The sequence below is a fragment of the Astatotilapia calliptera genome, chromosome 17 (genome assembly GCF_900246225.1).
Source record: "Astatotilapia calliptera chromosome 17, fAstCal1.2, whole genome shotgun sequence".
Classification (NCBI taxonomy): Eukaryota; Metazoa; Chordata; class Actinopteri; order Cichliformes; family Cichlidae; genus Astatotilapia; species Astatotilapia calliptera.
In genome coordinates this window covers 873,580-897,183 of record NC_039318.1, presented here as the reverse complement: position 1 = coordinate 897,183, position 23,604 = coordinate 873,580, and the positions used below count along the sequence as shown (strand labels likewise).

General features: G+C 46.4%; 1 protein-coding gene across 2 annotated transcripts; it reads right to left on the bottom strand.

The window, feature by feature from the left end:
* Positions 1-13,896: 13,896 nt before the first annotated feature.
* On the bottom strand, positions 13,897-23,439 carry LOC113008662 (ankyrin repeat and SOCS box protein 13-like). Of its 2 annotated transcripts, XM_026146252.1 has the most exons (6): positions 22,594-23,435; positions 18,744-18,931; positions 18,483-18,639; positions 18,271-18,405; positions 17,590-17,781; positions 13,897-17,327 (listed from the first exon to the last, which is right to left on the bottom strand). In XM_026146252.1, the coding sequence occupies exons 1-6, from the start codon at positions 22,634-22,636 to the stop codon at positions 17,200-17,202; spliced, it is 843 nt and encodes a 280-aa protein (XP_026002037.1). In that variant the 5' UTR covers positions 22,637-23,435; the 3' UTR covers positions 13,897-17,199. The 2 variants fall into 2 exon arrangements, with proteins under 2 accessions (XP_026002037.1, XP_026002036.1); XM_026146251.1 differs by having other exon boundaries at positions 17,260-17,781; positions 22,594-23,439.
* Between the last annotated feature and the right edge of the window lie 165 nt (positions 23,440-23,604).

Here is a 23,604-nt window from a genome sequence, read left to right as displayed (position 1 = left end):
AAAAGATTAAACGGTGAAGGAGCAAAAATGAGGTGTTTGTGCATTTCAGCCTGCATCCACACAGCGATGCAGCTTCAGCACGATTTAGCAGCAGTTAAATGTTTGCAGATGTTTGCAGCTACAGCTTAGGTAGGTGTTCGATTTCACAGCGAGCCTCTGCAAATCTAAAAGTGTGCCTGGCCTGTGTGAATAGTCTGGATCCTGCCCGCATTAATCAGTACATTTCATCATGTTACGCAACAATTCATGGAGCGTGGCACAATGGCAGGGCTGGGAAACTCTGTTATGGCTTTGATGGCACACGTGCTGACCTATCAGAGCTAACGGTGACATGGGAGTCGTCTTGGTGCCAGTGTAGAAGCTCTGCTTTGGGTGTGCGTGCGTGAGCGTGTTTCTGGTATTAGCTGCTGTGGATCAAAAGCTGTGGACAGCAGGGGAACGTTTGAGTTTTGTCAGTGTTTCCGTGCAGACAGCCGAGTGTTTAAAACTGCAGGTGAGGTCAGGCGGACCAGGGGAGCACTACAAATGCAATGGCATGCTGGGAAATCCAGCTGAAGGCAGCTGTTTTCCATATTTTAGGTGTTGACGAGGTGAAAAAGGGGGCGAGGTCTTTGGAAATACTAGTTCAGACAAGTGTGTGGAAGGAAGCGAAGTCCAAGCAGGAGAGGTGGTGAGCAGTTCAGTGTCAACATAAACAATCAGGAATTTACACGCTTACTTGCTGCATCCACAAACTAGCTTATCTGTTTGCATTGTTCTGGCCAAGAGCTGCAAAGACTGTGCTGCTCACCACAGTGATGAATGACGAGATCACAGCGTGCTCGATCTCCTCAAAACAATCCAAAAGTTAAATATACTTGAACTTTGATTAGATTTACACCAGCTGTACACAAGCTGTGTGCGCTGGGCCTTTAATCAACGTGCACTTAGAGTCTGGAGGCAATTACTGGTTGATTTATGAAGTAGTAGCTCGTTTCTCAGTCGGCGCGGGAGTTCACCCTCGAGGTATATCCTTGCCAGTCCTGCTTGAACCTCATGCGTGTGGTTTCTGAAGGAAAGTCTACTGGTGCTGTCCAGGTTTCCACTGCGATCATCCAGGAAACCAGACTGATGCTAGCCGCTCCACAGTCTGTTTGGTGAGCTTGTACTCTCTTCTTCATGACTTTTGTGCACTGGCCCAGGTACGACATCACGTCCTCGACTCCTCGCTCCTTCACTGCACCCTACACCCTCTCATTCACTTCCTTCCGCTCACGTTCATTGCTCCACCCGCTGCCTCCTCTCACTGTAGATCACAATGTTGTTTTTGACGCCCACCTGACCTCATCCGTGAGTCGCTGAATCACAGCAGCATCACTGAGTCTTATTTTTGGCGCATCCTTCACTGCAGGACGTGTGTTAATCCACACTCACAGAAATGATGTCCCACTGTGTCAGAAACACTCTGTGCTCATTCATCAAAGAACCAATTCATAGTAACAATGAAACTGTTTCTGTCTTCAGCTCAGCTGCTTTGAAGCCATACAGTCTGTGGAGCAGTGTGCTGGCTGTGATGTGGTGCGTGTCGTAGCAGATGTGTGGGAGTCAGCTGATTACACTTGATCTCTTAAGTCTGTGTGATAAATTCTACCTGCGTGGAAATGTTCCTGTTCACCTGTAATACAGTCCAAATACAGCAGGTCATGTGAACACAGAGGGTGACGAAGCACAAAGCCGCTAATCTGCAAAGATTAATGCACACTGACAAAGATCTAGACAACAGTCTCTGCCACAGTGTCTGCACCAGGATTATATAATGAGTGTAACAAAAGATGGATGTGGCTGTGTCATTCCAGCCGTAATCCAACCTCATCCCCTTTAAAAACCATTATAGGCACCAAACAGAGAGTAAGAGCTGCCAATGCAGCCGAGACAGATCTGACCTGATGTGGGTTTGTTACATAAGGAAAATAGTCCCTCTCTGTGGAGTGGATACAGGAAGAAACACCAACATGCACTTAATTAAAGGAAAAACCCAGCAGCAGGCAATGGCAGCACACTTTATTATGTAATGAAGTGTACTCACATATATGTTTCCAGTCTTACTGACTCACCTGTAGGTCATACTGGGATCACTGGTGTCAGCATTTTATTCTTTACACACATGTTTGCAGCCCACTGCAGGTACACGTCCTCCATAACATCCACAGTCGGCCTCCTACTGACAAGCTGACAAATGTCCTACTGCTTAGCTCCCTCATAAGAATCTGACCTTTGACCTTTTGTCACAGGGCCTAAAAGCCTGACAGTGCACCTGCCTGCCACCCTGAAACCGACAGGACACACACACACACACGCGCACACACGCACACACACACGCACACGCACACGCACACGCACACACACGCACACACACACACACACACACACACACACACACACACACACACACACAGCTGCAGAGTATCTGTGTCAACAGTCTCTTACTGAGCAGATGAATTTCCCTGAAACTGATCTGCTCGAAGGACCCTGAAGAATTTTAACTGTCTTGTAAAATATTCAAAGAGGGTTTTCCTTCAGAAAGCCGACACTGACCAATAAACTCGCAGCATTTCACACTGCCAACTGGAAAAACTTACAGGGGTCTGCATACATGCAGACGTATGCAGGGCATTATTGCTACCATGCCAGCATGCCCAGTGAGAGGGGTTATATGCAGCTTAGTGGCAAAAGCATCCCAGAAGCTGGCCGGTTACACCTGTGGAAGATGGTGGAGACAGCCCATCATTAAAGCAGTAAATATCCTCTGGAAGAAAATGCTCATGCGTCCAGCTGAGCTCCAAACACGATGAAAAACACCGCTCGCTCTCTGTCTCGTTTTTCATGTGTCTGCTTTCCTACCGCTTGGCCCCTGGTTGCAGACATTCAGCGCTCCGCCTCTGATGGAAAACTTCACTCCATTCGCATCAGCAGCTCGTATTTTGGCTGGGCTGGTCCCAACGTCGGATCAAACGCCTTAGCAGACGTCTGCGCTGAGCTTCACAGCCACGGTGCAAGGAATCCAGACGTTACGCAATATCCCGACAGGGTCGAGGGGATATCTCGCTTAGAGACGTGTGAGGTTTGTCGGGGCGTCGCATTGGAAACACAAGTGGACATGTGCTAGGAAAAAAGAGGACGTTAACAGTTAGGCCTCTTAAATCTGTGATGTTCAGAGGATGCAGGCCTGAGATATGATAAGTTACTCTGGAGTTCCTCAGCCAGTGTTAATGCATGCTGTGCCATAGTATATACACCTGCCTGTGTACAAAGTCAGACTCATCACTATGTTTGCAGCAGACGTTTTACTGTCTTTGGTTTTTGTCTCCTGAGCAGCAGACAGACACGTTTGTCAGGAGCCCACACAGTTTAAAGATGTGGTCTTCCAGGTTATTATGTCATTATAAATCAAGATTAATGGTACAAGGTGCTTTCAATGCTTCTATCAAATGAATAATGTGAGGGAGAGCGACGGGTGGAAGTGACGGAGCCTCTGTGGTGGATCTGTAGGGCTGTAATAATCAGTGCTCTGAACAGTGCGCACAAACGCACACTCTCCTCCGATGTGTCGGCCTGCTCGCTCTCTCACGCCACCTCACGCTGCAAACCTGCTGCCCTTTCACCTTCACCCTCCCTCCCCACACACATCTCAGAGGTACTACAACTGGGTTAGTGGCGCAGCAGGCGGCCGTGGTGGAGGTGGTGTGGACCGTTTCCAGGAATAACACTCGTCCCCTTCCCTGCTCTCTGATCCGTTGCTGATTTTCCAGTTTTCACAAGTGAGCCTGGAAAGTGTGAGTAAGCATTTCCTGTGGAAAGCTACAGTGTCGGCGTAGTAATCAGGCTTTGGAGCGATGAGAAGGTGTGGAAACGTGGAAACGTGAAGAGAAAAGCAAAATGCTGCGTCAGCATGAGAGTGACAGATCCACATGTGCTCAGAGTGTTCACGGAGAAGGGAGGGGTGGAGGTGCAGAGAGGGAATGCCAGGTCAGGAGGTCAGAGGTCAGAGACGCTGCACAAGGCCTGCTCTATAAAGGAGATATTCACCTGAGAACTACAAAAATACACCAGTAAACATGTGAACACAACCAACACGCTTCCAAGACCTGCACATCTGGATATCAGACACATCTGAAACTGCAGATCCATCATTCTGCCTGCTGAGCTGTGACATGTTCCTACAGCTTTGTGTTTGTATGACAGTGCAGCGCTCTGCGGCTACGTCCACACTGATCCAGAGAAATGTTTCGTCTGAAAACGCTCCGCGTCCACACCAGCATTTTCAGTCGTCTTCACAGAGTTGTGCGTCCACATTGAAACGTCTGAAAACGCTTACGTTCCAGTCCTGCGCATGAAGAAGAAGATTCGACACAAGAAGATTCGACCTGCCTCATTTCCGTCTGCCGCTTATTTACTCTCCGGCTCTTTGAAACGTGGCGGCAGAATGTCGAGGAAAAGCACCGAGTTCTTTAAATGGACTCACAATGAGGTGGAGTTGTTGCTGCGAGTAACACAAAAGTACAACGTTGCAAAAGCGAGTGAGAGTTAAAGAATTTGAAGAAAAGCTCTCTGCAGCATGTACAGACTGATATTCATCTTTAACAGGGCTGTCAAACAGAACAGCTGCTGTGTAACGCCCTCTGCTATCTGTGTTTAATTGGTCACATGACTGCATCACATGACCAACACGCATCATCGTTTTAGAAAGGCTCCGGGTTCGCTGTCCACACTGCGACACAAAAACTGTGTTTTCAAATGTTTCCGCTTGGAGAGCGTTTTGAAAACGCCGTCTCAGTGGGCGGGAGGCCAAACTGCAGGGTTAGAGCAGCTTTGGTGTTATCAACTAATGTCAAAGTGTGAGAAGGTAATAAAAAAGGAATCTACTTGCTGGCATCATGGACACAAACATGTTTTCCTCCGATTCCTCACAGGAAGAATGTCCTGGCTTCAAATCCATCGGAGCCTTTATGTGTGGAGTCTGACTAACTGGCAAATGAGCTACAGGTATGAATGTGAGCACAGATGCTCCATCATCTTTCACAGCAGTCTGACCAGGACAAGCAGAAGAAAACAGGTACTGGTGTTTCTATAGGAAGTATTTAGTTTCCTAATGAAGTATTTTATGATACTAATGTGTTTAAAAAGAAGTGAAAACTTTGTAGAGTGAAGTTTGGAGGTCTGATGTGAGCAGAGAAACTCTTCCCTTCATCACCGACGGTCTGCAGACCCTCGTGTCAGCGCTCTGTCTGCTGGACAGGGAACCAGAAAAGCATGGACAGCTCATGGCTGTGAGAATTGCACAAATTGCCGTGAGGCTGCATTGGATGAATGTCACTGAGCTGTGAGCGTTTAGCTTCAGTACTTCTCTGGCACATCAGCAGGGGATAAACACACGAGACGATGACAGAAGCCATCAGCCTCACCAGCCAGCACCAAAGAAGCACGTGAGCTTTGAAAGCAGGGCAGGATGGCTGCAGGTCCAAACTGTTCTCCTTTCAGGCGCCAGGCTGATTTGTTCAGGCTAATCTGATCTTTCAATAAACTGTTATTAGAGTTTAGAGAGAAGCAGCAATTTAATGCTGCAGGGAAAGTTTAAGTCTTTGTTTTATTGCTGAAGGCACACAGTGTCTGCAGACACACACACGCAGCTACAGCAAACACAGCGAGGGGTTACACAAAGGTGCATGCACACACTCACAATACAATACAGTTTCATTTATATACACATTGAAAAACCCAAAGGCACCAAAGTGCTCACAATGATACAGAGACTCAGCATAATTCATTACAGATCGGGCACAGTCAGGAGGTAGGCACTCGCAGACCGGAAGAGTAAAATAGTTATGCTCAATTCAGGAGGATGAATGCAATAAACGTTATTCTAGGTTTAAAAAGGGTATGAACTGAGAAAGCAGGTTAAATAAGTACGCTTTCCATCTCGATTGGAAGGATTGGCTAGAGTCTGAGGCACGAGCAGAAGCAGGGAGGCTTTTCCAAAGGTGCAGCTGGGGCGAAGGCACGATCACTTAGCTGCCATTAAACCGACTGTTCACTCAGACTCAGATACTCAAACTACTCTGCTGTTGTTTCCGGGCAGCTTTGCAGCAGGCTGCAGAACAAAACTGCATCACAGCAGTGCAGCTGTAATCACTTTATCAAACGTGATCATTTCAGCCAAAGTTCGTGAGCTTTGGAGTCGGACGCTCCTCACAGACATGCACTCCGCTGGTTCCTGCTGTAAAGAGGCCCAAATGTTTGTTCCTGTTTCAAACAGGCCTGGCAGCAACATACTGTGTTAGTCATCGACGTGCGTTCTTTGACCCTGATGTTAGAAACATCACTGTGAATTTTACTCAGCTCTGTTTCCTGCAGATGACACTGGTAATCACACACGTTTGACTCGGTCATAATTCGTTCTGTATGTTTAAAACAAAAAGTCTTTTTTAATCTGCGTGTTTGTTGGCAGAGACGAATCTTAGCGGTGGTGACGCAGCTGTGTCTGCAGCAGTGACAGCTGGAACAGGACTGCGTGCATCGCTCACTCGCCTGCCGCCGTGTCTCTGAACGACGTGCTCTCCTGCATTTCTACCACGACTGACCTTTAACATCTGATTTGTCCTTCTTCAGTTCAACACAGGGATTACAGAGCTTAATAATTTTACCCAGATTTAATTGTTTCATCTTAATCATCAAGTGTATGAAGTGAGCATATAATACTGGTCCAGCACGGTGGGGTGGGCCCAGCCTCAGGTCTCCCACCACACTCACAGGGTCAGGACACGACTTGTGTTGGAACGTCACACACATCACATTTCAGTGATTTGTATCGGGAGCCAACGAGTTAGGTAACTTGACTTGTACCTGCCAAAACTGCTTCACCGCTGTGTTATTACAGAAGAATGGGGTCACGTTCATCATATATTTAGCATATTTATGTGGCATTCAGTACATAACAAGCACAGGTTTCAAGAATCTCAGCATACAAAGCAGCGACACACACATTGTGCCAAAGTATTTACAACCTGACGGCTCCTCCTTCAGCCCCAGCACCGACATCTCTGCTGGTATGTAGAGCGAGCTCTCAGCGTGCGCACACTGAGGTGAGGCCGTGTAATTAGCAGCTGTCAGGGAGAGAAACACAATCTGAAAACCAAACAGCAGCTTCAGCACATTCTGTTCTCCACATTTGTTTTTCAGGTGACATAATGACATCAGCTCACACAGACGGGACAAAGCCGCTCTCACAGGAACATTTATCAGTCGTCAGACGGCGTTTAGGAGGAAAATCATTCCAGTGCAGCTTTAATTCAGTTGTTTATAAAAACCTCTACAGTGTGAGCGCTGACAAACAATGATGGGGCCCAGCTGCAAACACATAACTGTATGATACTGATGAGTGAAGTGTCCAAATAGTCGTTATGATAATGATTTTAACAGAAACACTCTTTGATTCACAGTTTTAACAATAACAGGACTGTTGCTGGAGCAATGAGTAAAGGCTTTAAATAAAAAACTGTAAGTTTAAAGTAGCCAATTAAAGTTGCTTCCATCTTTAGCTAATTAATAAAGTGCTTGAAACATCCTGTTGACATTCTTTAAATGCTCACATACGTGAAGTCGTTGAATATGTGCATGAAACAGAAATGTGCTCGTGCGTCACTTCAAAGTGAACAAAACCAACAAACCGTGGATAGAAAAGTCAAAGTGACACACGAGCATTTGCTTGTGTGTGAACATCTTTGTTTAATGTGCATCTGTGTGGCAGAAAGAGCTCATCAACAATCACGCGTGCAGCTTTCATCCACAGGTAGCAGCTTCACACAAACACTCCTCTGCTCTTTCGGTGTGTTGTCTCTCTGCGACTCACACGCTCGTGGTCAGCGTCCTGCACGGGCGGCAGCAGGCGGGGATTGAACAGCAGAGACCTGCACACAGCTCACGCTGGGCTCTAAGCTCATGTAAGGAACAATAAATCTGAAACTTTGCATTTGCTTGGTTTCGACTGGCAGCCATGTGTCTCAGCATTCTTCAAATGATCTAACAGTTCTTCAGGTTCGTTATGCAACCTCACCTTGAGCTGGTATGTGAATATTTGCTTTTAATGGGAGCTGCCCGGTTGAACATGAAGCGTAAATAGACAGGTGTAACGTAGTCTGATCAGGGAGGGCAACCACTGTACAGTTTCATCCTCAGGTATTCACAGAGGGACGGGTGTGTTCTTTCTCAGCGTGTGACGCTTGAAGGCTGGCAGTGACCTCACCTGGTTAGTGTTGAAGGATGTTTTTGATTGGTTCTCCAGCTTCGGTCAGGACACACATGAAGAATCTGTTCAGCAGCAGCGCTGTGGTCATGACTCGTTTTAAATCTGGGCTGAGAATGAACAGTCAGTGTTCTTAGGAAGGACCTGTCATACTGAGTGGCAACGGTCAGGCCGACTGTTCAACCAGACACATTGTTGTTATCCTTCACGCACTGGCTCACAGGTGGCTGGTGCTGTTTCTCACCATGAGGTGACGTTTTTAGAAACACAACATCAGTTCCTTCACTCTCAGTCTGTGCTGCATCCACCTGGAGTAAGAAAACATGAGCCACAGAACATCTGAGCCTCTGAGGCCAAACTGATTGTGAGCGACTCTTCTGTCAAACAGCTGCTTGAGTTACCACCTGCTGTGTGATGACTAGACCTCTGCTGTGTTTGGGCCCGTGGATCTTTTATTCGTCCTGGGCAGCAGCAGCTAACGAAGGCAGATCATTCAGCTTCCCCGTGAAGTAAAGGAACTCTCCACAGAACAGCAGCAGGTCAGCCGGGCGTCGTGCGGGCCGAGGCCTCTCACGCTTCACTGGATCTGCATCAGCCGCTGAAAAACAAAGACTGAGAGGAAAAGCGTCTGGGAAGGAAACTCTGTTGAATTCATTCGCACCGAGGCAACTTTATTTGAGATTGGAAAACTCTGTGACGGGGGACTCCCTCCAGAAACTACTACCAGATGTCTGCACCATCGCGCTGCTTTTGAAGTGTCCCTGTGCGCTGGTGTGCTCGTGAGCGTGAGTGCGTGTAACCCCGGGCGCTGTGATCCAGACACACGTGACTATGTCAAAGCAGTCTGTGAGTGTGGGAGCAGACGTGAGGGTGGAGGCCAGTGTGGAGCTGGAAACAATTAAGCAGCCTTTAATCTACTGTTGTAATCAATAAATGATTATAATTAAAGCGCTAATCTTCTATATCTGCTTCCAGCATCGCTGCTGGTTTTGCCTCATGTTATAATTTACAAGATGGATGTTTGCTTGATTTATGTCATTGTTATGTGTTTCTTGTTGCTTGCTGGGTGGTGTCTGTGGAGTTTCTCCGTGTCCACCCTCCGACCGAGACCCGGTGCTCCTGATAGAGGACAGGAAGGATCTGATCAGCTGCAGTTCCCTTTAGCAACACTTTAGTGTACAGCACGAACGTTTTTAAAAGTAGGTGTTTGTTCTTTAGAAGATTCATGTTGATGAGGACTGGAAATAAAACCCTCTCACGCAGGTTTACTGACACACTGCTGGTGATACTTAGTGCACCAGAGCGGCCTCAGTAAGTGATGATGCTGGATACGCCTGAAATACACCAGCTATTCTTCTCTGTGAAGACTGAAACACTGCCAGGTGGTGTGTGCTGCTGGGATCATGTTTACACACACACACACACACACACACACACACACACAGACACACACACAGACACACACACACACAGACACACACACACACACACAGAGACACACACACACACAGACACAGACACAGACACACACACACAGACACAGACACACACAGACACACACACACACACACACAGACACACACACACAGACACACACACACACACACACACACACACACACACAGACACACACAGACACACACACACACAGACACACACACACACACACAGAGACACACACACACACAGACACAGACACAGACACACACACACAGACACAGACACACACAGACACACACACACACACACACAGACACACACACACAGACACACACACACACACACACACACAGACACACACAGACACACACACATCTGCCACTTCAGTGGAAAACAAGGACATGAATGTTCCCAGTATTTAGTCTGCGCCTGTTCTATAAAAGGGGGCACTTCGTGTTTTGGCAGGACGATCTGGTGTTGCATCATCGGTCAGTGCAGATAATGTGATTAGGCAGTATTGATCCAGCATCATTATGATATATCAGCTCCTTTTGGCATCTTCTCCCCGACTCTGTGGGTGAAAGCCTCAATGAGCCAAGCTGCTGTGATGAAGTGTGTTTGAACCCAAACCACAGCATCCTGACACTAACCGGGTGGTTTACGGTGACTAAACATTTAACTACTGATTTTATCTACTGTTCTGATTTTATCTGTTTTGATTTTATATACTGTTTTGTTTGTTTGTTTGTTTGTTTGTTTGTTTGTTTGTTTGTTTGTTTGTTTGTTAATTAGTTAGTTAGTTTATTTGCTTGTTTTAATCAATTTTAAATCATGCTTTTTATTTGTTCTTGTTTCTAATGTCTCTGTAAAGCACTTTGAATCACCTTGTTGTTGAATTGTGCTATACAAATAAACTTGCCTTGCCTTGCCTTGCCTTGCCTAAACTTTACCAGCACGTGGACAAAAAAAGAAAAAAAATCCAAAGAGACACAAACCAGAGTGTGGTGCCTAACAAGCCTACCGTATGCCAGGCCATCCCTCCGGTCTGCGCAGACACTGGGGCTGTGGATGCCGTGCTGCAGCAGAGTGGGCCTCAACACGCAAACAGGACCTGAATCATGTAAGCAGTTACAGTGTTTCAGCTTCGTGTGACTGAGGAGGAATGACAGTCTGGGCTCTCTGAGCAACATGTTAATGGAGTGTGTGTGCTGCAGTCCCAGCATGCTGTGTGCCTGCACAGCACGAGTCACGTCATGTATGTCACGTTATAGAAACAGCCGTGTTCAGTCCAACACAGAGAACACACGGTTTTAGACTACAATATGCTCATTTTTGATGAACACACTGTTGATTATTGCACCATCGTTACACGTGTACGAGTCTGTTAATCATTCGACTCTCAGCCGTGATAATGACGTTCCTGTGAAACCGCTGTAAATCTTTTAAAAGGTGGACGTTGCACCTTCAGTATAAAAGCGCTGCAGGACAAGGCGACAGCTGCCAGTAAGAGCGCTGTTGCCTCTTCTTTTAAATGTATTTATGTGTGAATCTGTAGCAGCAACAACAATGTTACACCACACAATAAAAGCATTATTTTCTTTCTTTCTATGAAGCTTTTATTCTGACATGAATGCACGAAAGAACTCCAACAGCTGCTCCGTCACCGACATGGCCTTTCTGCAGAAACCTCTGACCTCCAGTTCACTCCAGGCACAAAACATCAATACGGGAGCAAGAAAAGTGAGCGTGAGGCCACGGACGGTGTAACGAAAGAAGAGAAACAAGCTGCACGTTCAGGCGCGCTGCATGTTTGAGACAGAAGCGTCCAGTTCGTATTTCCCACCAGTGATTCTGCTCTCATTCTAAGGGAATCTCAAGTTCATTAATGTCAAATATCCAACAGTGCAGCCCTGCTCATCTGACCCCGACCCTGAAACAGTTAGCCCGGCTTTGTCTGGAGATCCAAACCTGTGACAGTCTACCATCGTATCCCCCATCGGTCACTGAACTCAAGCTTCCCGTTGCTCTTTCTAGACATCACCCACTTTAATGAACATCTGGATATGAACTTTTAGTGCACATGCATGCTGGCCTGCAAATGTGACGCTAGCCTTCAGCGCAGTGATCACATCTGCTGCTCATTTGAGCGTGGTGATTTCCAGGCTGCAGTGTCTGTTGAAGGAGCGAAGCACTGGACCATCACAGCATCCAGCCCTGTGTTTATCTCTGACTCTCAAATAAAAACCTCCCAGTTCCTGTCTGCTCAGACGCTCCAATCCACAATCTGCTTGGCTCCATTTGACTTTCCCCTGCTCCTCTTTTACCGCCAAGATGCGATGCCCCATCTGTTTATGGCCTAATGACAGATGTGGTCCTCAGGAGGCAGAGCGAGGGATGTGAGGAAATCAGCTGGGCCAAATTATTTAGCCACAAGCTGGAGAGTGGCCACAGAAGCTCATCTTGTCTTTTCCCTCAGGGTCTGAACACATGCTGACACAGCCTGTTTCATGCTCACCAACATTATACACTATCTGTTTGCATGACAAAGGATTTCTTTGTCCATGGCGCCACCTAGCGGCAAATGAGGGGAACTGAGCGGGCTGCTGCATGAGCTAAAATCATGTCAGCAGCAACCAGCGCTTATAAACAGCACTGATTCTGACAGCAATCACAAGACTACAGTCAATGAAGTCTAAGTGCGACAGTTACAGAGCATCTTATCTTGACTTTAAACAGGAAATGCATGTCCTGTCCTCTTCCTCCTGAGCGTCCACATTTTGTGCATCACTCCAGTCACATGCGCTCACCTGCTGCTGCCATAGATGCACCTGCTACGTTTTTCCACAAATATCTGATAAGCCAATCACATGGCAGCATTAGGATATACTGACTTAGCATGAAGAGATGCTAAAGTTCAAACTAGGAGAGAGTGATTAAGGTGGCTTTGAACATGGTGTGGTTATCGCTGGTACATGGACTGGTCTGAGAAATTCAGTAACTGGTGATGTACTGGGATCTTTCCACCCCAAAGTCATTGGGGTTTACAGAGAATGGTTTGAACAGAGGAGATATCCAGGAAGTAGCAGCTCTCTGATGCCAGAGGTTAGAGAAGGATGGCCAGAGTCCTTTGAGCTGACAGGAAGGCAGCAGTAACTCACGTAAACACACGTCATACTCCGAGTACAGCTGAGACCACAGGAGGTGCTGCTGTGGCAGCTGAGGGCAGGAAACTGAGTTAATAACATTGTTAGTAGCTGTGAATGGCAGCTGCTTGATTTCAGCACATTAGATAACCATGAGCTTTCCTCTGACCCACACGGCTTCATGTAAACGTGAGTTTGAGCTTTGTATTTGTGCACGTCACACACAACCCTGAACCAATCAAGTTATATATATAAACATATCTCCAAGTTGGGGTGGTGGTTAGCACTGTTGCTTCACAGCAGGGAGGTGCTGTGTGACTCCTCCACCTGCCTTTCTGTGGACTTTGCATGTTCCCCTGCGTCTGCTGCTCCCACAGTCTTAGGACACGCAGGGTTAGCTTGGTGACAGTGGGAAGAAAAACTCCCTTGAACCAGGCTGAGGGAGAAGCAGCCAGTGTGCTGTAGTATATGTGACACATTTCCCTGTCGAGTGTATTTGATCATGATGAGTACAAGCCAACATATTTGTGTATACATGCATCTTTAATACCTGCGGTTTTACAGACTTGTTTCATCTATAAACACCTTGTTGTGCGTTAGTGCGTCATGTTTGGTTGTTTGGGACTTTTGGACTCAGTTATTGGTTACCGTGGAGCGGCTGCAGAGCAGGTCACCTACTAATTGGAAGGTTGGTAGTTTGATCCCTGCCAAGCATCCTTGGGCAAGATCCTAACACCAAGCTGCTCTCTGATGCATCCATGGGAGTGTGAATGCTGTGCACAGCACGATATAAGAATCGGTCCATCGAGCATCTCTTCAATGATGGAACGACACGGGAGAAATAAAACGCCATGCTACAGTGCTGTCAACAATCCTATGCTGGTCACAAACGGTGCTTTCTAGAATAAGCTGGCCTGTTCAGCACCTGCTGTTGTGATCTGACACAGACCGATGCCGCCATGATGGCCCGGGCCAGCATGCAGGTCCTGTTGTTTCTCTGAATTCATGCAGGAAAAAAAGGTCAGCAAACACATCGTTAGTGCACTTTAAGTTTATTCATCACATGCAGAGCAGTTTAACAACATGGATACTGAGGACACGTTGTGTGTTATTGATCAGGATTTTAATCAGTGCTTGAGAGAGAACTGCATCTGTTCAATCAGCAGAAAAGAAATGCTGTCTACAGCAAGCTTTGCTTTCAAAGCTCTGTTATGGACTGAGAGACGCTTCTTATCTTCAGTAGCTGGGCGCTGCCCTCGTGTCGTTCTTCAGCCCAAGCCTTTGACACCAAACACATTTCATAGCAGTTATTTTCAGCCTGAAGCAGAGGATTTGATTTGCTGTTGAAGGCAGCGCTCCGTGAGAGCTGTGCTTCCAAACCATTTACAGGCTGACGTTACAATGACCCCGGCTGCATTTCTTTCAAATGAGTAACAGCCTGACATGGTACGTTTCTAGGAATCTAGATTTTGATTAACTTTTTACAGCGTGCGTATTTATGACAGCAGGCCAGCATCGTGAAGCCCGCTCACGTTTGGCCAAACGAGGGAGTGAACAGAGATTTGGATGAAGGCATGAACTATGAAATATTGGTTCTGAATTCTTGCTGAAGCTGTCAGACCAACAGGCAACACAGCAGGTGCTGATCTGCACGAGCGCTGACAGACGCCCCGTGCTCTTTAAAGCTGGGCAAGGTAACTGTGCCGGCTGGCAGCTGAAGACAGCAGCGAGGAGAAGCTAAAACACTGAAGGGTGATGTCAGCAGGCCGCACGTGCACAGAGTTGATCCTTCATGTCATCAGGTGTGCGAGGAAGAAAAGAGGCGAGTTCTCGTGGTTCAGGCTATAACATGAAGCACTGCGACATGGAAATGTATTATGTCAGTGAGAGGAGGCATTACAGGAGCCAATCGAATGGTCGAGTCGCTTCTTACACACAACATAAACTAACCTCGGCATGAAACCGTCTGCTTGTTTTCTCCTCAATAAAAGATTCTCCAACCAGCTCACGGGTGGCTGTTGGGTTTGTGATGGAGGCTCCACCAGGAACTTCCTTGTAGTTTGGATGAAAATACCAACATTTGCTAACTAACTAACTAACTAACTAACTAACTATCTTTGCAGCCAGTTTCACAGTAGCGCCTACTTGGCAGCTGGGTGTGGGATCCACATTTTCCCTGGCAAACGGGAGTTTGCAGAGCGACCTGTGTGACTCGGGCTTGCTGCTGCTGTTATTTTCAAATGGAATAGTTGCAAGTATGGAAACTATAAAGGGCGGAGCCACCATGTTACCCAGTCACAAAGACGCCGTCTGCTGGTGAATGTGACGAGAGGAGTGTACCTGCCTGAAACTGAGAGACGTCCCTGAGCCCACACATGAATGTTTGTACCACCTCCACATTAGCCCAGATAGATTTGACAACGCTCTGCGTCCACCCTGCGTTTTCACAGAGTAAAATGCGTCATTGTTTTAGAAAGTCTACGTTTGCGCTGTCCACACTGCGACGCAAAATGCTGCGTTTTCAAACCGCTGCGTTTTCCTTGAGCGAAAACGGCGTCTCAGTGTGGACGGGAGGCCAAAACAGAGAGAAAAGCATGCATCAGTGTGGACGTAGATCAGAGAGCACAGAGTGTGACACTCATCACCACCCAGTGGTCACTCAACAGAATCCAGCTGTGAAGCGCTTCTGCAGCAGTGTGAGGTCACAGATGTGCGTCCACTCTCTGTAGGTGATGTAACCTGAGCACGAGTCAGTGACAGTTGTGATTTGTGAATACAGTGTCTTTGTGAGATCAGCAGTGGTGTTAAAAACAACGACTGCTTCATCAGAGACCACCCAGAAGTTAAACGGTTCCCGAGACGTTTGGCTGATCATTAAGACCATTAATATTATTATTATTAAGAATGTGCTGCAGATATTTACAGACACATAATCCAGTAACACTGCTAAAGAGAGGCCTGTGGCCTGACTCCCTTTCCAAGGATAAATCACAGTTAATAACTGCCAGACAGGGAAAAGAAACAATATAAAGAACTTGAAGGAATTCATACCAGCTTCCTGTGCCTCCTGTTAAAAATATTACGACCTGACAGGGCTCAGTGCGTCGCCTGTGGAGCAGATTTAATGGAATAAATGTCTCACGGCTATAAATAAGTGACCAGGATCAGCGTCTCCTGGAACTGCACCAGCAGGGAGCATCTGCAGAGTTTCACGCTGCAGCCCTGACAGCAGACTTGCTTGGTATTCCTCTTACGAGAAGCTTTCTTTCCTTTGCACGCCATGCCCCACTTCATCATTTCATACTTTGAGTCTGTGCTGCGCTGTCCCAGCAGATCCAGCGTTTGATCCAGAAACCATTAGCTGCTTCCAAAAGCAACATCTCGTCTTCCTGAGCGTCGTTTCCAGTTAAAAATAAACAGCCTTACACAGTCATGGATTGGAAGCACACTCTGCTCTGGAGGTAGACAGACTGTTCATGAAGCTGTTTAGGACTCAGATTAGTCGCTGGCAAACAAGTCCCCCACACATCATCTAACTAACAAAGCCAAAGAGAAGGTGTGAGAGCCGCCGTCTCTGATAACAGAAGCTACTGTAGGAGGCGAGTCTGTCAGTGCTGCTTGTGTTAACATGAGCAGATAGAAAAGCTGCTGTTGCGTTTCCACTCGCTGTCCCTGCCATCACTGCCAGTCGACTAAACGCATCACATGCAGAGAGTGAAGTGCTGAGCTTATTTTAAAGTAGCTGCGGGACTAACATCACTCTCGTTTCCTCCCGACTCGAGGTCATACCCAAAGACGTGCAGTGCAGCAGTGTGTTGCTGCTTTGTGCTTCCTCTCAGACTCACAAACTGTCGACCAGCATAGAAACCAAACATTAAATGTGTATCGTGTGTTTTCAGCAGCATTAAAGGCATTTACAGCACAGACACTGTGCATTTAAACACTTCCTGTTAACAGGTGGTGATGTCACAACATCAGAGTCAACATCCACATATTTTGTCCACGTTCAACACACATGTTTAAACTAGCTTTGCAAACGAGACAGAAGCAAAGAACATGTGTTCAGTGTGTGTGTGTGTGTGTTAGAGAGCAAGCCAAGTGAAAGTCAGTGTTACTCTGCTCTTTAAAAACATCTCATCTTACAGCAGCACTAATGCGATCACACAGCCTGAACACGCCGAGTGCAATAGCTGCTGCAGTGTGTGCATGGCAGGGCTCTTAAACTAAAGGAATCTCAGGCAGCAGCTCCAGAGCTGTGCCAGCTGTGCTCATATTTAACACAGTGCTGTGCAGTTTCCAGTCCTTTGAGCGCCGGTCGGCTCCTCCTGCAGGTGGCGCTCACTGATAGCAGAGGTAGCTGGTGATGAGTTTAGGGACCTCCAGCTGGCCTATGACATTTAGAGCCCTGGTGCCGAGCTTCCTCCTCACTGCCAACCTGCTGAGCTGCTGCAGACTCAGAGGAGAGGCTGAACACAGGGAAAACATGTCAAATCTCTGTTCATAACACATGCAAATGATAATATGACATTTTTCACAAGAACAAAATGACGTGTCAGCCTCTAGAACACTGATTCACTGTGAGAGTAAAGCTGGAGAAGTGAAAGACAGCTGAGCAGCTGTGCATCAGAATGTTATGGCACATGTCAGGTGTCGTCTTTCTGACGCTTCGTGGAAGTGAAAATGATCCTCTCGTGCCTCCTGCTGGTGCTGCACACTCATGAAACTTACTCTCATAAGACTGTAGGCAGGCTGCAGAGGGAGAGCCCGGCGTGGTGTAGTCCACGGGTCTCCTCTCGTGTTGATCTCGAGCGTAGATGTTGGCTCCAAACTCCACCAGCATCTCGATCGTCTCCACCCGCATGCTTTTAGCAGCGTGGTGCAGCGGAGTCTCGTGCAGCCTGGCGGCGTTCACTTTAGCGCCTACGCAGAACAGAAACATTGAAGCCTGAAGGAAGACGTCGGTGTGGTTATTTAACACATCGTTGCACCGCGGCGGTTCGTGCCGCGCCTCAACACAAAGCTCAGTTTCTCAGGGGGGCAAACATTACTGACGGAGGTGCTTTTTGTTCTTTCTGGAGCATTTCTGTGATTGTGTGCCAATAATGTCTGAAGAACACTCGTGCTTTTACCAACAGCATGTTGGAAACCTCTCTCTGCTCCTCACACACCTGTGGCATCAGGACGAAAATCCTGTTGCCTCGTTCTCGTGTTCCCAAAGCGGAGCGTTCACACTCCCAGCGTGACCAGCAACAGTACCCACCATCCTTTTACGGCTCCGGGGTAAGGGGCTAAAAATGTGTTCTCATCTGCTCCTTATACCTGCTGGTCTACAGTTAGCACGCTGACTGTAAGGTAGCTTATACTGTGTTGTACTCTGTGTTTGATTCATCCTACTGTGCAGACCCTCACCTGCATTGAGCAGCTCTCTAACACAGTCCGTGTGCTCGTTAGCACAGGCCGCGTGCAGCGGGGTGCCGTGGTAAAGGTCATACGCCTCGAGACAAGCTCCCATGGAAATCAGCAGCTTCACACACTCAGAGTTTCCTGAAATACAAACATATATAAAATTAACTTTTATTTTCCAAAAACACAGACAAAAGCACAACACGCGACACTCTCACCTCCCATGCAGGCCTCGTGCAGGGGTGAGGCTGTGCGGGAGGTGAGGGCAGGGTTCGCCTTGGCACCGTACTGCAGCAGAAGCCTCACACACTCCAAACTCCCAGCTGAACAGGCATCACACAGCGGGGTACTTCCATCCACATTCCTTGCATCCACCTGACAGCATCATGGGGAACAGAGTGTTTTCTATCAAGCCATTTCTACTTGTTTGATCTACAGTTTGACCGACTGTAGATCACATTACTGCGCCTGTGACTCACCTGAGCTCCAGCCTCAAGCAGCAGCTGCACACACTTGGCCTGTCCGTGGAGGCACGCCTCGTGCAGCGGTGTGATGGAATCCACGGCCACCATGTTGACCGAGGCTCCGCCCTGAATGAGCTCCTCCAGTTGGGAGGCCTGGCCGAGCGACGCTGCCTTGTGCACCTCTGTTCGCTCCGCCCAGCAGCCTGCAGAGGAGCACGTCAGGAAGAACTGAAACCTCATCTCATTTACAGCAGCTGTTCTGCTGGGGTTTCTCAGTTTGCCTGTGGAACACCTATACACTCGCAGACCCGGGGCTGAACGCAGAGACGAACACACCAGGACAAACCTGGACAAACCTGGTGTGTCCTTAGGAATCTTGAAGGACTGTTTACAGAAATCAACATGCTGTAAAAGTTGCTTAATCTCTTCTAACAGTCATTTAAAAACCTCCCACTCATTCACCTCTACAGCTTCCAAAACACTTTGTGAAAGATTTCAACAGTTTCTACTGGAAAAATATCAGATTTGAGGTACTGGTCCCTACTGGGAGTGTCGTTCCCTGCTGCTGTAAACCAGTGTGAGCCTGTGTCTTTGTCAGTGTTAAGTGAAGCGTACGTGTAGGTTCAATAAGGAAGCTCACATCCGTCTGCTCCCAGGTGTTGCCGGCTAAATCTAAACTTCACATCACTTCCACTTTCCCACGCTCTCAACCTGTTTGTGACATCACCATTCTAGTCCAATCATCTTTCTCTTGGCCTTCTTCGGGCCAATCAGCATTCACGGCGTGTACTTTAGATCTCACCGCGCATCTTTGGGAACCCCTGTTTTTCTGATGCTTGTAGCCGACACTCACAGTATCCTGTTATGAAGGCTCGAGCACTGTGGCCATTAAGGGAACTGCTCCACAGTGGTTTAAGTCTTACTTTATGAACAGGAGCTTCTCAGTCCAGATAGATGCTTCTTCCTCAGCTGCAGCACCTCTTACTTGTGGAGTTCCTCAAGGATCCATCCTAGGGCCACTCTTATTTTCCTTATATATGTTGGCTCTAGGGTCGATTTTTATTTTAAATATAATATCTCTTTCCACTGCTTTGCTGATGACATTCATAAAAAAAGAAAAACAAGTCTTGGACGCAGCGTTTTCAGTGGGAGAAACGTTTCATCACTCATCCAAGTGACGTTGGATCCCAAAAGGTTGAACAGAATCAGCTTTTTGGGATTTACTTGCCTGGATGTCTGAGCATGCATGAAGACAACTCTGTGAAACTGTTATCGGACTGTCTTGCTGATATAAAAGTCTGGATGAACTCAAACTTCCTCCACCTTAACAATAGCAAAATGGAGGTTATGGTATTTAGGAGATCTTTCCAAAACCATTCTTGAGCGCTTTGTTGTTCACTCCTCTGTCAGGTATCTTGGCATATTCTTTGACAGCTCCTTTAAATTCACAAAGCAAATAAGCTTTAAGCTTTATTCAGCTATGACTTCTTGCTAAGGTAAAGCTTTATTTTCTTCCTAAGGATTTTGACAGATTGAGCCACGTTTTTATATCAACTTGCTTACTGATTACTGCAGTTCCCTTTATGTTGGTGTCCTGGTGTATTTTGGTGTTTTTGCTCTATAAATAAAGTGGACATATATAAACATATATGGAATTAGTACTTTTCAAGCTTTGCTACCACTCGGTGACCACTGCCTGATGGTCAGTGTGTGTGTGTGTGTAATTCTAAGAGCCGCATTAACTTTTTCCTGTTTTTACTTAGCTTGCATCCACACCTGAGGCCAGGTTTGAGTTTCTTGGCACCCTTTGTACCAGGTCTGCCACTACTGCACATTCACCGAGTGCATATACTATATGTATGTGTATATATATATAGTATATATATATATATATATATAGTATATATATATATATATATATATACTATATATATATATATATATATAGTATATATATATAGTATATATATATATATATATATATATATATATATACTATATATATATATATATAGTATATATATATATATATATATATACTATATATATATATATATATATATATACTATATATATATATATATATATATATATATATAATGTTCTTCCTCTACACCCCCCCAATTTTTGCACATGTCGAGGAGCGTGTCAGGCTACATTTCACTGTGTGTTATACTTGTATAACTATGCATGTGACAAATAAAGAACCTTGAACCTTGTCTATTTGCTCTTTGTGGGGTGGCATGGACTTCCTCCCACAATCCATTTCATATACACACATACTGTGTGCCGGTGGCCTTCTGTCAGTGCAAGCTGCCTACTCAAATCTAAAAGTGGACGTAAATTAACCCTTTAAGACCTACCATAGAACCAAGTTCGCCAGAGCTTATATTATATTTTTACATGCTGTGGAGCCATTTTTGGGAGCATTTCAAGTTGCTATACATCAATACAACCATTATAGCCCAAACTTTAATAATATGTCTGCATTAGGTGCATAGTAATTACATAAATTGCAAAAAAGTGCAATAAACTACAAAAAAATTGAAAATCGTTTTTTGTTTTTTTAACATATATTTCTAGTTAGAGAAATTTAAGAGGCTTATCCCTCAAAACTGTAAATACAAAAAAGTTACACAAACTAGTTTCCCACCACAGGAAATTTATTTTGAGTGTCTTCATAGTTTTATTTTTGAAATACACCAATTTTTATATACTGCAGGAAAAACGAAAATAAATATTATAGTGCAAATTTGCAAAATAACAGCATATGCATCAAAATAAACTATTTCCAGCAGTGCAATATGAGTCTTAAGCATCCCAGAAACGACACAGAAAGTCATAAAGTCAAACATAACTTTTTAAAACACATAACAAGTAAAACACAAGCTCATAAGGCCCCGATCGTAAAAAACTACATTTCCGCAAAATTACGTCACTTCCGGTTTCGGGCAGGTCATGCGGTCATGTGATAGTTCGCGCTGATGGACGTAGGAAGTGTTACAAACAGCTGATGGATCGGCGAAGCGTGTTTCTGGAATATCATGTTTTTGTTGCTGCAAGTGATTTTTATGCAGTTTTTGCAAAGCTATATGTGGAAGGAAACTGTGACCTAGGACAAGCTGATGGCATAAGATGTAAGTACAACTCCTCCAGTTTCATATGCAAAAAAAATTATTGCGCTAGCTTACTTGGTTGCAGAGCTACCGGGATTTAAAAATAGTTACGCAAAACAGAGCGTGCCCGCTCCGATCGGCTGTAAAGGGTTAAAACATGCCAAAGGATGTTCATCGCATCCTCTACAGAGACAAAGTCAAATGCATGACTCGATGCGTGCTTAATCATCCAGGTAAGGAAAAAAGGTTGATTCTGTTCACCTGGACGTAGCGAGAAACGTTTCGTCATCATACAGTGACGTCTTCAGTCCCAGCTGACTGCAGGTGTCCCCAACCTTATAAACGGGGCATTTACACGATGACTCCAACTGGCGCCACTGACCTAGAATACGCTAAAGGTCAAGACTGACCACTGATCAGTGATCAATGCTCTTTGATCAGTGGATGTGATCGATTGTAGTTTATGGTTCACGGCTCAGTGCGTGAGTTCAATAAGCAAGATTGTTTTCATTTTTTACCGCGTGCCACTGCTCGGTGTGTGCGCGTGCAGGCCCACGCAGGCCCATGTGGGCAGCGGCGAAGGTGTCTCTCACGTCATCGTCACGTTTTCCAGGTGAATAATTCTGTCTGTGTAATAACATGACAGCTGTCATTACCTGCTAGCTCCAGAACAAGGATTAGGGCAGCCGGTGCCAGTCCTGCCGAGCTAACTCGGCCTCGATTACCGACCGTCTCGCTCTCGTACTCACCGATGTCGCCAAAGAAATAGGGCCGAGACTTTTCAGCGTCCATCCTCCGACTGCTTCCCCCGCAGAACAAGCTAGGCTGGCACGAAACGCGGGACTTACGGCTGTTTGTAAACAGCGTCCTCGCGCGCTACATGCGGCAGGAGTCACGTGACAAAACCCGACCTCCGCGGGCATGTTGGACTTTGTAGTTTTTACCCCAAATAACACCGTTTCACGCGTGGAGAGCGACTAACATTTATTCTAACTCAGGTTGAATAATATCCTAGCGGGGTGTAAACAGCCTGTCCTGAACAGAACGCCTGGTCACGATCAAATCTGTAATCTGGTGTTTAACACAGCAGCTCGTGTCGGAACCACGAGCTGCCCTGCACCCACTCACAATATCTTCTGTTGAGAGCTCCTGTAGATTTTCTCTGAACAGGCTTTGATCAGCTGAGCTGTACCTGCTGCTGCTCTGAGGTTTCACTGAAGTCAACAGTTTGTAACCCAATATAACCCACGCTGATTGGCTGATTTCCATTCCCCACACTGACAGTACACTGTTTGTGCTGTTTTCATACCAGATGGTATAAAGTTGGCATGAATTCAGTGGATTAATCAGCTACCCTCGATGCAATCTAATTCTGATCCCGAGCACCTCTGTGCACCAGTCGCACACTGTTCTTTACTCTAAATCCATCACAGTGCACCTCACTACCCTGTTTATCCTACACAAAACAACTGTAGCATCTCCTTTCATGTAGCATCTCCTGGTGACCAACACCCAAACAGGACAGCCATTCATCGATCGTCTCAGGAGCATCTTTACACAGCCTGGGGTCTTGCCTGGTGTGACAGACCCCAGCCTCTATGGATCGTGTGCTTAGTGCTTGTTCCTCTGCTGCCACGATTAGTGCCTCTGTTCAGTCGAGCTGTATCCAGCCACTGGTAGGACTTCTGGATGTCAGCCACTTCCTCTATCTGGAGATGCAGGGGCCTGTCCTTCCATGATGGTTCCTCCTCTTCCTCAGG